Below are 14,120 nucleotides of genomic sequence, written 5' to 3'. Positions count from 1 at the left end.
TTTTCAATGCACTTCAGAGAGAGAACAAGTTCAATAAAAGAACAATAAGATACAGTTCAATTCAATCATACTAAATCAGATTTATTAGAATTGTAGACACATGATGCCAATTGAAAAACCATTGGATTATCTCGAACCGTCTCTCAGGCTTCTTTCTACTTGTGCTTTGTAGAAAGTGACACTGTAAGAACATAACAACACAAATGGTACACAATAAACTTATTTAATATTTTATACAATAAATATTACATCCAATTCAAGTGTTATCACTGTGTGTAAGTTAGCAGGAGCATAGATGAAGGCATGGCTGCAGACACAGGGTTGTTCTGCTGTGACCCCTTTTATGCTACACCATATATACTTATATGGCAATGAATATTTGTAATTATACTCTGAGTTCAAACATGACCAAAAACTCATATTTAATCTTCTGCAAGAAGCTACAATAACCAACTTCATTAAGGTTCATCCTATTAGATAACAGGTCAGACTTACATTTGATAATAGCAGAAGCATTGGAAAATGTATTATAGGATGAGACAATTAATAATAGCCAACACATTCAGTCAAGTTTAGCTTTAGGGAGCACTTAACAAGAAATTTTACTTTACTTCGACGTGACATTGCGTTTATTATATAAGGAGGCAAATGACAATATTTTGTAATGGCGATTATCACTTCAATAACAAATCTGTGTTCACCCAAGTGCATCTTGTTATTCATAGACACAATATGCAGTTTCTTGTTACATCATAGACAAAAAACTGTACAGCATTTAATAACCTGCATACAGAGGCAGGATTCTGTGTTTTACCTCCATGTGTGTGATGTTGAATGTAGAACAGCAAAATGCTCTTACATAATCCACAACAGATGTCCCCTACATGAGCAGTGAACAGCACAGTTTTTTTCCCACTTATATACCGTCACTCCTCATTGTGATTAAGATCTTGTAGGTGTTTCTTTCCTCACCTTGTGCAGAGACAGGTAAAAGCCAAAGGACTTTGAACGGAGACTCTTATATGGGAGGTGAGACATGCAGTGTAGAGTGAATGGTCAAAAACTGTGATTAGCAAAAGTTAATAATCGTTAACACCATTAACAACTGGCTAATTATTGATTTGTGGTTAGTTGAACAGTATTAGTCTGAAAACAGAACCATAATAATGAAATTATTTATATGACTGAGTAGGTTGTGCTATATTTTTGTACACATTCTGTGTAATTTCTCTGCAGTTTTTCATCAACTTGCAGTCAAAATTATATTTAAGATGATTTTATTTTTACAGTTCAATAATCCCTTTGTTAAATTTTAGATTGGAATCAAATTGGCAGTGGATGACAAATTAGAAGTTTATCCTTTAACCCTCTATAGTTTAACCCTGCCCAATCCAACACATTATCCCAAACTTTTTTTTGGAAATGGGTTGTAAATGGGGTTGTATATTTTGGTTGTATGTGTCATGGTGTTTCGAAATAAGGTTGTACATGAGTGGAATTTAGTATGACTGAGAGGTCTCAGCTCTTTGATATTTACCTGAACCGTAGTTATAATAAATATAACACTGGTATGAATGCAGTACTGCCCACTTCTCCATTTTCAGATAAAGTCAGTTTTAACTGTACAGTCCCACACAATCCATTGCATTGCCAGACACAAGAGGAAGGAAGTGGGCTAGCTCAAGGATGAGTAGGCCTTCTGTGACTCACACGTCGCCACTGACCCGTGAGCAACCTGATAAGCTCACACTATGCCTCAACTGGCCCTGTGGCATAATACCGCGCCAGCATGCTAACCCAGTGGGAAGCTGCCTCATGATGCTCGGTGACAGCCGCAGACCTTTTAACCACAGGAAGGAATGAATGTGCTCCATACATGGTCATAGCGCATATGTGAGAACCTGCTGAATATGCGCACACAGAGTAAGTCTGGTTCAATCAAGAAACTCTTAATACTTTCATGCATGTCAGTGTATTTTCATGAATATTTCATCAAAGAGGAAGACGCTTTTGGGTGGGAAACATCAGTCCTGTTACCAATAGCAACAAGCACTGAGCAGAATGGGGGCAAAGTAAGAAAATCTGCTCTGAAAAAAAAAGAAGCAGACACATTTTTAGCTGTAGATGCAGTCTTCACTGCTATCTTATTGGACAGTGAATCCAGTATGTGCAAACATGACATGGTTTTCTTCTCAGTCCATTTTATTCATACATAGGACCTTTTGTCAGTCTTTAAGATGACTTACTTGATTACATTACATACATGTTTGTTTAAATGTTAAAAAAAAAAAAATCAGCGTAGGAGGCTCGAGTGACCTGTTTACTGAGCAGAGATGACCTGGAAACAGCTGGAAAATATAGCACAGTGTTTTCCTTAAACACAACGTTGAGCTAGGTGTTGATCTAAAGGCCATCGTCCCCCTCCAGTTTTGCACACAGTAATCTTTATGTCTGCCTGTTTTGAAACTGTCACATGTTTAAATGTATATATATTAAAAAAAAAAAAAAACACTCAGTGGAGGTTTATCTTTGAGAAAATTGTTTATGGCTTTGATAGCCTCTGGGTTGCTCTGCAGACATACAGCTGGACATTCAGAGAGACATTTTTTGTTCTCGGTCAGGTGCTCATAGAGAAATGACTTTGCCCTCATATGGCTTTCTTTTCACAGCTGTAGGTCTCCCCACCTGCAGGCAAGACACAAAGCAAAACGAAGGGTTAAGTTACTTTTGTGTAGAAGTTCAGCAGAATCTGGGTGGCTTGAAATTCAACTTTAATTTCCGGCAGGTTTACAGATAAGCAGCCTCTCTATGTCCTCTATTTGTCACTTACTATGTTTGTTTAGGTAGACTACACTTTCCTTAGAATATTAGACTATTAGATTAGAAAATCACACGCTCATGTACTCATTCACAGTCCCCTTTTTGATGAAACATTTTTATCTTTATCCGATTAATAACACTAATAACACAAGAATTATACTGGAAAAATTGTAGAGCTGAGCTAAGCCAGAGCTGATCACCTTCAGGATAAATCTTTGTATCTTATCTCATTCCAGAATGTTTAGGTGGGATCAAGGGTGAGCAGGTATAGCCAAGCAAGAAGACAAAAGAGAGGTAGGGGCAATTTGCATATTCACATAACAGCCAGTGTTTAATGGGGAAAAGGCAACACGTTCCTCATGACGGCAACGCACTGAAAGGAGGCCAATTTTGAGGAGTAAATCTAAGAAAACTGGGTATTATTTTGAGGCAATATGAGGAAACCAGGAGATTGACTGACCTGCTCCCTTTGCTTGATTCTTTTGTAAACGAATTCAGAAAAAGGCTGTCTGTGGATAAATCTGCCATGCCCTGGTGACACCTGCAGCTGCCCGTCCTCATAGACCACTTTGCCTCTGGAGATGGTGATTACAGGGACACCGTGGCACTCCATGCCCTCAAAGATGTTGTAGTCCACAGCCTGGTGATGTGTCTTGGCTGATATCCTCCTACAAAGTAAGAAAGTCACAAAGAGTGGTTTTTTTAAGACTCTTGGTCACATGCAACTCTTGTGAGAACTAAATTTTAAATTTGCTCAATCAGGCATTAGCCAATACAATGTATAATTTACTTATTTTTCTCATTGCCCTCTTTTCTAAAAGGCACCCGATCAAAGCTTTTTTTCTGTTCATAAAAATGCACCTCAACATTTTTATTGCTGCTTATTACATCACTGTGCCATCAATCCAAAGGCTGCTGCATGAATACTGCCGCATAGCATTGCTGCAGAGCCAGTGCCCTGTTTGAGCAAAACAACTGTGCATGTTGGAGTTGGATCTTGAATAGGAATTATTTTTCATGATAAAACGCAACAGAAGCATTACTTTCAGGTTTTCACCAAAACAAGCTTAGTGGCACAAATAATCACAATATTATAATAATGTATCTGAAGACACTCGTTGCAAAACTATATCTTGTTCCGTACAACTGTAGCATATTCCTGAGGCTATCATACCGAGTACTGTATATATACTGTATATCCATCACTACAACAGACGGACAATTCATAACATATTGCAGCTTTTCTCACTCAATTTAACATTGGCTACAACAATAAAACCACTAACAAATTAAATGGATATCACTGAATATTGGTTACATTGGTTAACTTGTAACTTTCTGTGTGGAGTTTGCATGTTCTCCCCGGTATGCAGGAGTTCTCTCCGGGTACTCCGGCTTCATCCCACCGCCCAAAAACATGCATGTCAGGTTGATTGATGACTCTAAAATTGACCCAAAGAGTGAGTGTGAGCGTGTATGTGGTTGTGTGTCTCGTTTGTCTCTGTGTGGCCCTGTGATGGACTGGCGACCTGTCCAGGCTGTACCCCCACCCTGCTGGATGGATGAATGATTCATTGCTTTTTTTTTCACTATTGGAGCTGTTTCTCATTCATTCTGTAGCTTCTTCACCCACTGCAGCTCGCAGCGTACCTTTTTTGGCTCATTGGAGCGGGCATGGTTGAGTTTTTGTTTACAAAAAGAGGCAACTACTGTACTTCTGCTTTACAAGTTAAAGTTAACATATTTTGCAAGCCATGGTTAGTTAAACTAAGTACCTCCTTCCTACCACAGCAATTTTTAAGGGTGAAAGATCTCCCCTGAAACTTAGTTTATCCCTTGGTTCATGAGGTGGAAATAAAAGAAACTGAGGGAAGGAACCCGTGAAAGACCCTGGTCCCTTAAAAAGTTCCTGCAGTCAAAATGCTGGCTATTTCAGCATTATCAGACAATTTAACAGACTTGGCACAATCCCCCCATGAGCAGCACAGCCCTCCCTGACTCTTTTGGCCTCCCCTGGCAGGTTAATGTATCCCGCCATGCAAACGCAGCTCAAGAAACACACAAGGAGTGGATCGAACATCTCCTGTAACACACTGGACCAAAAAGTATCAGCCGCCAGTGTGATCAGTTTAAACACTTAAATGCACAGTTTTAGACTAAACCACCAGACAGTATTTGTAAAACCTGGCTCCAACTAGAACAATTATAGCTTCCAAAAGTGCTAACAAATCAAAATTTTAGTAAGATTAATCCAATAATATAGAAAGTATGACACTATTGCTCACAGGAGCCACAACCCTGGACTTTTATTTCCTGAGATAAATAGTGAAAGGTGTGAAAACCCCACTCTGAACTTATTTAGGTGTAACTTCCAAATAAATTTGGAATCACATTTCTGTCCATCCAGTGAAGGTTTGTCCAATGTTTGCTCATGTGAAACGATGTGTCTGCTAAATGTTACCCCGTGGTCATTAACTGTTGCCTTTATGTTGCTTAGTGTTAGGCAGGTGACAAAATACTCTGTATTTAATATACTGTCTATATTACTTTAAGTAAGAATCCTGGGTACTTTTCCCGCTGCATGTAGTTGGCAGCAGTATTATAATTTCATGCATAACCTCTTTCAGTTGGAATTCCATAAAATATGGAAAGTTTCCTCTTAAAAAAGTAATGAAGTGCTCCGCATAGTACAGACTGATGATGCCTGACAAATAAATCTGAGTGAAAGACTAAATCAGCAGGGAACATTGAAATACGTCCGACTCAGCCTCTACTTTGAAATGCACTGAATGCCCTTTTTTTCAAAAGCTCTCTTTCTTCCATTCACACACAGCATTTCCTCTTGATTTGAAAGCCAAACATCATGCCCAGTGTCCACTGACAAAAACAAGATGTGTCCTCATTCTTCAAGTCGCCCAATTATGAAAAACAAGGCAACTGAGTGAGATTCCCTAGCGTTTCCGGTTATGCAACTGTTTTATGGCCCCCGGTCCCGGATGTTATGAGGCAACATGAGGGCAATTAATTAGGCGGTTTTACAGATGAATTCACAGCTGCAATAGTCAAGCGCGAGATGCACCCTATGTATCATGAAACCTGCAGACATACGTACATGGTAAAGAGAGAAGACTGCCAGTGAAACAAACAAATGAGGCCCAGGGATGACAGGCTGGAGAGAAGCTAAATGCTTTAAACTGCTCCACCGTAATAATGCTGATGCTCTCAGGTAACTTATATAAGCTCGTTTTATGTTACCAGAGAATTAATTTACAGCAGATTACACTCAGGTGTAATGCATTCTTTTCCAATTTACGTTGGTTCTTAGTGACCTCCCAGAGGGGCTCTGTCTTTCTACAGCAAACAGAGCAAAGCATGGCCACTCTGGTTACATAAGCATGGCTGTGCAACATTACTGCTGGAATGCAAACTGTCTTATGTGTCTGTATCTGTGCATTTACTTCAAGGAGGACCTACGGTTTTCTGCTCTATGCCTGATACTTGGTAGGAAAAATGGGAAAGAAGAGGGACGCTGTATATCACATGATCATTTTTCTACATACGGAGCCATAATATTGGGAGCATGTTACTGAAAATAGCCTTAATACGTGCGTTCTCTACTATGAAGATCGGTTTAGGTCCCACGTAAAATATTTGTCACTTCTCGGATCTTCACAATCAGCATCATCCCACTGATGCAGTTTGCTTATGTAAGTGTGTTAAAATCCTTTCCTGAAAAAATAACCAAACGCAGATGAGAATTAATCATCTCTACGCTTCGTTATTGAGTGTTACATTCATATGTAAATTGTGTTGTGTGTTAATTTGCAGCTATGAATAAGTGATGACATCCAGACTTTTGCATGGAACACAGACTTAATCAGCTTACGTGGCAGGTTTGCGTGTGAGGTGGCACAACATTAAAGATGCACCACTTTTTTCTTTTCGACGCCTGCATCCGTAGGCTACACACTTTATACCACTTAACTCTAAAACCCTTGTCTTATTTAACCAAGTGCTTGAAACACAGTTTTTCTTTTTATTGCTGATAGAAATGTTGGAATGTATGTATATATATATATATATATATATATATATATATATATAAAAAATGTTTCTATTTCATGTGCGCACTGAAAATCTACATTGAAACCACCTAAACTGAAATCCAATAAGGGCTTTCCTTCAGTCCTTAGTTTCAAAGCTCCCTCCCATCGTGCTGAAAGGCAGGAGCCCGGGGGCCTCACCTTGTCATCTTGGGGTCCCATATAACTACATCAGCATCAGAGTTTTTGGCAATACGGCCCTTCTGAGGGTAGAAGTTGAAGATTTTTGCTGCGTTGCTGCTGGTGACAGCCACAAATCGATTTTCGTCCATTTTGCCGCTGTGCTGAGGGGAGAAAAACGCACAAAGCACCCACTTTAAGTAAGGGGGCCTCAGTAGATAGCAACAATATACAGAATTAGTATAAAAGGTCAGTGCCTAACAGTGCAGTAAGAAGCTCATTACTGCCACAATATCATCTAATATGTGATTTGTAAGCACTGTTGCATGTGGTAAATCTTTCCTGTGGCCTTGGGATGGCCAGGCTGTGACACATTCCCTACAGCAATGGCAGGAAAATGCAGCGTCGGCTCTTTGAAGTTTTTGAGGTTATTGCCTTTTTTCCGATTGCATTGCAGAAGAACAGAAACGTGCATTCCATTTAAATATGTATGAGAAAAGTATAGTTATTCACAATAGTGAATGCAGTAAAATGTGAAAGAAGGAATCAACAATAAATTCTGACTTGGACTGAAATAGAAATGTGTAGAAAGTGAGCATGACCGAAAACATTGCTGAGCCGCAGGCCAACCCCACCAAAGCCACAGCATTTATTTCTATTCTACAGAATAATAAATAACTACGCGTTTACCAAATATTTTGCATGTTGTTTGAAATAAAATATTTGCATTGCATTATTTCCACAACTGCCATACTGTGGATATTTTTCTTTAGTATCATACTTAATCTAATACCAGTCCCTGTCGAGCTGCTGTGCGCGGCCGCCCTGATCGAAAGCGCTACACCCAGCAACTTTTTGTTAGAACGCTCAGGTAGGACCAGCTGGAAAAGATGCAGCTAAGATACATGAAAACAGACACTTTCAAAGCACAAATTAAGATGTGATGTTTTTGTACTTAGCTTTTTCTGTTCTATATCAATTTTGTATTCAACCAACTTTTTTTTGCTACACTTGGATATTGATAAGAAGCTTGAATCTGCCGTTATCTGCTGTTTTGCAAGAGCTTTGTCTCAGTGTTGATCAGTGTTTAATATGTTTGATATGTTTAATAGGTTAATATGGACATACCACTCCTTTCTCCCAGATGACAGACATCCTGTCCTCCACACCATTCACTCCATTAGGGATCTTGGTGAAGTCATCTTTTCCCAGGGCCTTCTGGCACACAGAGAAGGTGCAGTTGTCTGTCCCCGTCACACTCAGATCATCACTAACACATTTAACAGTACGAAATGGAGGAAGCAATTATAGATTTAATGTTACAATGAGGTTAACATACATAATTTACTATCAAACGAGTTATTCTTGAAGTTCAGTTGAATACATCTTTCTCCCATAACACATTTTTGCTTCAGCATCCATCCATCCATTTTCTATACCCACTTAATCCAACTCAGGGTTGTGACATAGTACACCCTAGATCTTCCACCATGGATGGATGGCAAGTCCATTACAGGGCCACATAGACACAAATAAGACAAAAAAACAGCTGCACTCATACTCACTGAGGGTCAATTTAGAGTCACCAGTTAACCTAACATGCATGTTTTTGGCCGGTGCGAGGAAGCCAGAGTACCTGGAGAGAACCCACGCATACAGAGGGAGAACATGCCAACTCCACACATAAAGGACCCAGCCAGGATTCAAACCAGGAAGCCACTTGCTGAGAGGCAACGGTGCTAACCACCACACCACTGTGCAGCCGCTATAGCATCCAGTAGTTTAAAAAACCAACAGCTGCCAAACAATCAATGCCAAATTACACAGCACTTTTTTACAAGCATGTTGATTAAATGCAACTGTTTTCTACACTTTCAGTACTACCTACTTGGCCAGCAGGTCCATGAGGTACCCAGGGGTGCTGGGATCAGGTCTAAGGGGAGGACCCATGACAAAGCCAGCAGCATGGGCCCACTCTTTGTTCCAGTAGTGGGTGCCATCAGTCCCTAATCCAGCTGCAATTGGCTCTCCAAACACCACACGGCCTTAGAAAAAAAAAAAGGTTTAAAAAAATAACAGATAAAACATTTTACTGTTCTGGCACCTTAATCTGTAAATATGTCCCTGTTTTTAACAGCAGGGGGCAGTAGCTCTCACTGACCATCTCTGCGTGCATTAGACACCACTTTGGCAGCTGATTTACTCATGACATGGACCACATAGAGCGGGCAGTTGACAGCGTGGGCAATGGTGATGGCTCGCTGGGTGGCCTCGGCTTCCACCTCCTCCGGCCGACACAGCTCATGACCCTCAGGTCCTGTGATGCCCAAGGACAACATCTTCTTAGCCCCCTGCAGGGACAGATAAAACAAAGCAAGATCAAGCTTTAAGGTCATGGAAGCTAATCACAGCATGGAAAACACAGCAGAGAGTTTGCTTGCAAGAAATAGTTAAAGAATACTTTAAGCATGCATGGCATTTACAGAAGTTTTGGATTTGTGCAAGCTGTGTATGAATAGGTCAGACTTTGTTTTGCTTCTCTCGTGACAATTGTATGGAAAAAATTTTGTGGAATGACACTTTTTTTTCTTTTTAAATTAAAATGAATAACAATTTAGCGTTGTGCGGACGATCACAGTGCGCTGCGTTTGTTTCTTTCTGCTCATGTGAGCATCAACAATGTCACACATGAAATATTATATCAGTAATGATAATATGGACTGAAAATGCACTAGTTTGAGTGGGAATATGGACCAACATGAAATAACTCAATTTCTTGTTTAACACACAGCAGTATTTGTGTGTTATTTGCCACACCGGAGTCATGAGTCGCTCTTCTAGTATTTGCTACCCCTTAGTGGTAGGTTCTTGCAACTACATGTTAAAACAAAACAAAAAAAAATGGGAAAGTTTCTGCTCATAACAAGCCCCCTGCCACCCTGGACAGGATAAAGCTGATATAGTGAATATGGATGTTTCTGTGGTGACGTTTTGACAGGAAACTGCCAAGGGGTCCAAAAGCTGCTTTAGGGATTTTAATATTTCTCTGTATATTGTCAATTTTTGCTTTAATTTAAAAGTCAGAATTTTCAACACTTTAACATGAGAATCTTTTCACATTACTGTATACTTAAAACTCATCAGTTATGGTTGCTGCTGCTGTGTCAGCTTTTCAAGTTAAATTTGGCTGCCATCAAAGTGAAACATTAACTCACACTTTCCTTCGGGCTGTGATGTATTTACACAGAAATTACTTACAGACCACAAACAAACCTTCCTTGATTTAAAAAAAAAAAAAGAGGAAGGCAGTGTGTAAGCTTTTCTTGTTACAGTACTGATTTTGTTCAAATCTGATGACTGCGGATCTGTTTAGTATATTCCGACGCTGATAAAAGATTTAAACTAAAAGAAGGGTGAAAGTGAAAAGCTTTACTGGATTTGTTATAATGCTTGACGATATGTAAAAGCTGTTTGCGCTGTGCCAAAACACCCTTCAATAAGAAGAGAGTAAAAATAAGACCTTATGAACAGGTTACAACATTTGATCGTACAAACCTCTGCAATCAAATCTCCATTTTCAGCATGCACTTGAGCTACAGCTCCAATCTCCTTACACTGTGTGAAGGCAGCATACAACTCAGAGTCCTGAAGCATAAACACATCTTTATAGGCCATGAACATCTTGAAGGAATTTACTCCTTTTTCTTTGGCCAGAGTCTCCATCTCTTTCTTGACCTGAGAAAGAAAGTGTTTTGGAGAATTAGCTCAGAGGAGAGGGGAGGACATTTAGAATGGGCAGACCTGCCTGCTACTTTGCCAAAAATGCATTAATAATAATCTCCTCATTCACCTTGTCGCTCCACCATGTGACAGCGACATGCAGGGAGTAGTCACAGCAAACTTTGGGATCAGCTGTCTTGCGCCAACATTCATAGGCCTCCAGGAGAGACTTGTCCTTTCGGGGGATGACAAAGTCCAGGATCATTGTGGTCCCTCCAGCTAGAGCAGCCTAGTGAAATGCACACATTGCCACATAGATGTGAGTTAAAGATTAACAGGAGGAGAAATGCAACAAAAAAAAAAAAAAAAAGGATCAGATAATAAACATTTCATGGTGGCAAATTTGTTGCTGATAGATGTGAGAAGTAGAATCACACGATCACATGTGCAGTTATAATGGATGAAATAATGAATAGATGGCATGATGTAAAAGGGTAAAATGACAGACATGGATCAACATAACATGAGCATCAGGATAACAAATGCATTCATTTTATCAAAAAAAAAAACTTCTTCCACCCATGTACAACATATTCAAGCTGTCAGTTAACAGAGATTCGTAATATGTCAGAGAAGTTCAAGCAAAATTCTGGTCACAGCCTCTTAAAATAAAACACACACATGCCATCAAAATGATTTCAAACAAACCCATGAGGAAGAAACTCTTCATTTGAAATGTAACTACTACAAACAAACACGGGCAGAAAATCTTTAACCTGCACTGCAGGACATTCTCATATGTTTACTTTACATTTGTGAGGTAGTATGAACGGTGGAGATGCACCAGTCTACCTTTTTTTAGTCCTGATAATGGTACATATATGTCAGGCTACGACCAAACTACAGAGTAGATTTTAATTTGGCCTCCTTTGACCCACCTTTACCATACTCAACACTAAGTGATGAATAATAATAATCTTTTAATCAAATAATAATACTGTCTATTATCTGAAATGATGCATTTTTGTTTGAAGACTTGTTAGTTTTGATGACTTTTTGAATGTGTTGCATGTCATCTGCTCTCAAATTCAAAATTCAGCTACTTATTACTATATGAAAATGGGATAAAGGTGGTTTTCATACTATTTCACTCAGCATGTAGTACTGAACAGCAAGATCTCGCTAAAGATCAAGAGTTTTGCAGTAGTTACTGCTCCAAGTTGTCATAGTAGACATGATTACTGAAGACTGAAGATCTGCATGCTAAGACATGCAGCTCGGAACAACTTAGACCAACATGCATTCCTGCACCTCTCAGTGTAGAACAATAAAGGTTGTTTTGATCGAATCTACGACTAGGACACACAAACTGGAATTGAGGGGAAATGACAACAAGCGTGACGCGTTTTGGTTGTGTGACATAAAGCAAACAAATTAGTTGCCAATAAAATATTTAAAAAAAATCTTCAAGGTCAGTTGGCTACATCTTTTTCGCAGATAAAGAGAAATATTTAGCCTACTTCACCTTGGTCCCGATATGAAAATCATCCACTGCCTTGGTGCCCATGAACGCCAGTTCCATGTGTGTGTGCGTGTCGATGCCGCCCGGAATCACCAGTTTTTCAGTGGCATTAATGACTCGCACTCCCGCTGGGATCTGAAGATTCAGTCCAACTTCAATTATTTTCCCATCTTTAATATAAACGTCACTGATCACGGAGGAGTCTTCGTTCACAACTTTACCCCCTTTAATCAGGATCCCGTCGGGCTCTGCCATCCCTGCAACTTGGAGCGCTCAGCCGTGTGTGCACACTGAACTGAACTTAACTCTCCGATCCTCGTCTGTGTGTTTAGTAAAAGGAGATATACTGTTAAGGCTTTTAGAGTGCGTAGTCCTCTACTGCGTACAGAGAATAAGCAGAACACACTCGGTCCATCTTTAGCCTCTTGACGTATTTATTTAATAAAGTGTGTACAGGTAGAAAAGGTCATGGTGTTGTCTCTTCACTATGATTAGCTATTACAGAACAACTGGTGCTCACCTGGTGCGTGGTGACGTCATGTCATGTACGTATCGTGCACAGTACCAGAGTGGTGTAAAAATAATCATTTTTATAAGGCTCTGCTCTGTAGGCTACAGCTGTGCAGTACATCAGTCCACTATAATACAGGGAGTAAGGGCGCCATCACATTACAACTCTTAACAGCCCCACTCGCTCTTGGCTTTCTGGGTTATCTGGAAACAAACTAACACAAAAGTATGGTTTTCCCTTAACATGTCAACAAAAACACTCTGCACATCTAAGTGCCAAACAAATCCTGAGCACATTTCTTTAGTTTTAGGTTGGTGACTTGCTTTGTCATCACATCAGCAATCATTTGCTCAGTATTCCAAAACTACTCTTCCACTGTTTACAGTTTCTCTTATGAAATGGTACTTTATGTCAATATGCTTGGACCTTTTTGGGTGTTTGGCTAGTGCTAAAGTACCTTGATTTTCTTCATACACCTTTGTTTGTGTGTAGTTATATTTGTCCATGCCCTCGAGTAGTTGCTCCAAGTACATACAGTCCTGTATAGCTGATGCTAATGTATTCTGCCTCGCACAGTGCTACTGTTGCTTGTTCTCCAGTCTAGACCTGCATCTGCATTACAAATTTCTCTCGTATTTTGGTCACATACTTCTTGTATGACATTTTAACTTGACCATCTTTTTGGTTAAAATCTATCCCCAGAAAATGCTTCAGTGCTTTCCCTCTAACAACATTGCAGCTAACAACCCTCGTTGTTGGCTGCAATGATAAGATTGTCAACCCATACAAGTAATATCACCTTTTCATCATGTTTTTCCTTTGTATACACTCAGATATCTGCTAGCCTGGCTGACACGTCCACAATCTCGATGAGATGGTGGTCTGGGAACTAGGTGTGCATTTTCTCGTATTTGAGGCGTGGTTTACGAATGCCTAGAGCCGTTTATTGGGCGCTAAGAATGTCTATCAAATGGCGTCTGGTTCTTCCCATGCTGCTTTGCGCACGATTCATAGCCAATTGTATCACTTTATACCAGATGACGACAGAAAATCGACTAGGAAGAAGAAGAAAAAAAGTAAAATAAAAGTAAACTTGCGCTCTAAACTACTTAAAACACTTTCTTATGCTGCGTGTACACCAAGAGCGACCTCCGCTACCAGGTAGCAGAGGTCGCTGGAGAAGCTTCGCTTGTGAATTTGCTTTGGTAGCTTTGGTAGCTCATGACGTCACATTTAGAATGTTCAATTCTTAAAGGCCCCGCGGCTGTGCAGCACCCCCGCGGAAAAAAAATGAGGAAAGTGAGGTCAGGGACACGAATAAACG

The 14,120-nt window shown here is 39.9% G+C and overlaps 1 protein-coding gene across 1 annotated transcript; it reads right to left on the bottom strand.

Annotated features, from left to right (window-relative positions):
- Positions 1-171: 171 nt before the first annotated feature.
- On the bottom strand, positions 172-12,800 carry dpys (dihydropyrimidinase). Its single transcript, XM_075464820.1, has 9 exons — positions 12,289-12,800; positions 10,894-11,052; positions 10,599-10,778; positions 9,205-9,394; positions 8,932-9,088; positions 8,172-8,313; positions 7,065-7,207; positions 3,281-3,488; positions 172-2,685 (listed from the first exon to the last, which is right to left on the bottom strand). Exons 1-9 carry the CDS (start codon positions 12,538-12,540, stop codon positions 2,626-2,628), a joined length of 1,491 nt encoding a protein of 496 aa, XP_075320935.1. The 5' UTR covers positions 12,541-12,800; the 3' UTR covers positions 172-2,625.
- Between the last annotated feature and the right edge of the window lie 1,320 nt (positions 12,801-14,120).

This window comes from Odontesthes bonariensis, chromosome 5 (assembly GCF_027942865.1).
Source record: "Odontesthes bonariensis isolate fOdoBon6 chromosome 5, fOdoBon6.hap1, whole genome shotgun sequence".
Lineage (NCBI taxonomy): Eukaryota > Metazoa > Chordata > Actinopteri > Atheriniformes > Atherinopsidae > Odontesthes > Odontesthes bonariensis.
Note: the sequence above shows the minus strand (reverse complement) of the source record. Positions and strands in the feature narration are given on the sequence as shown.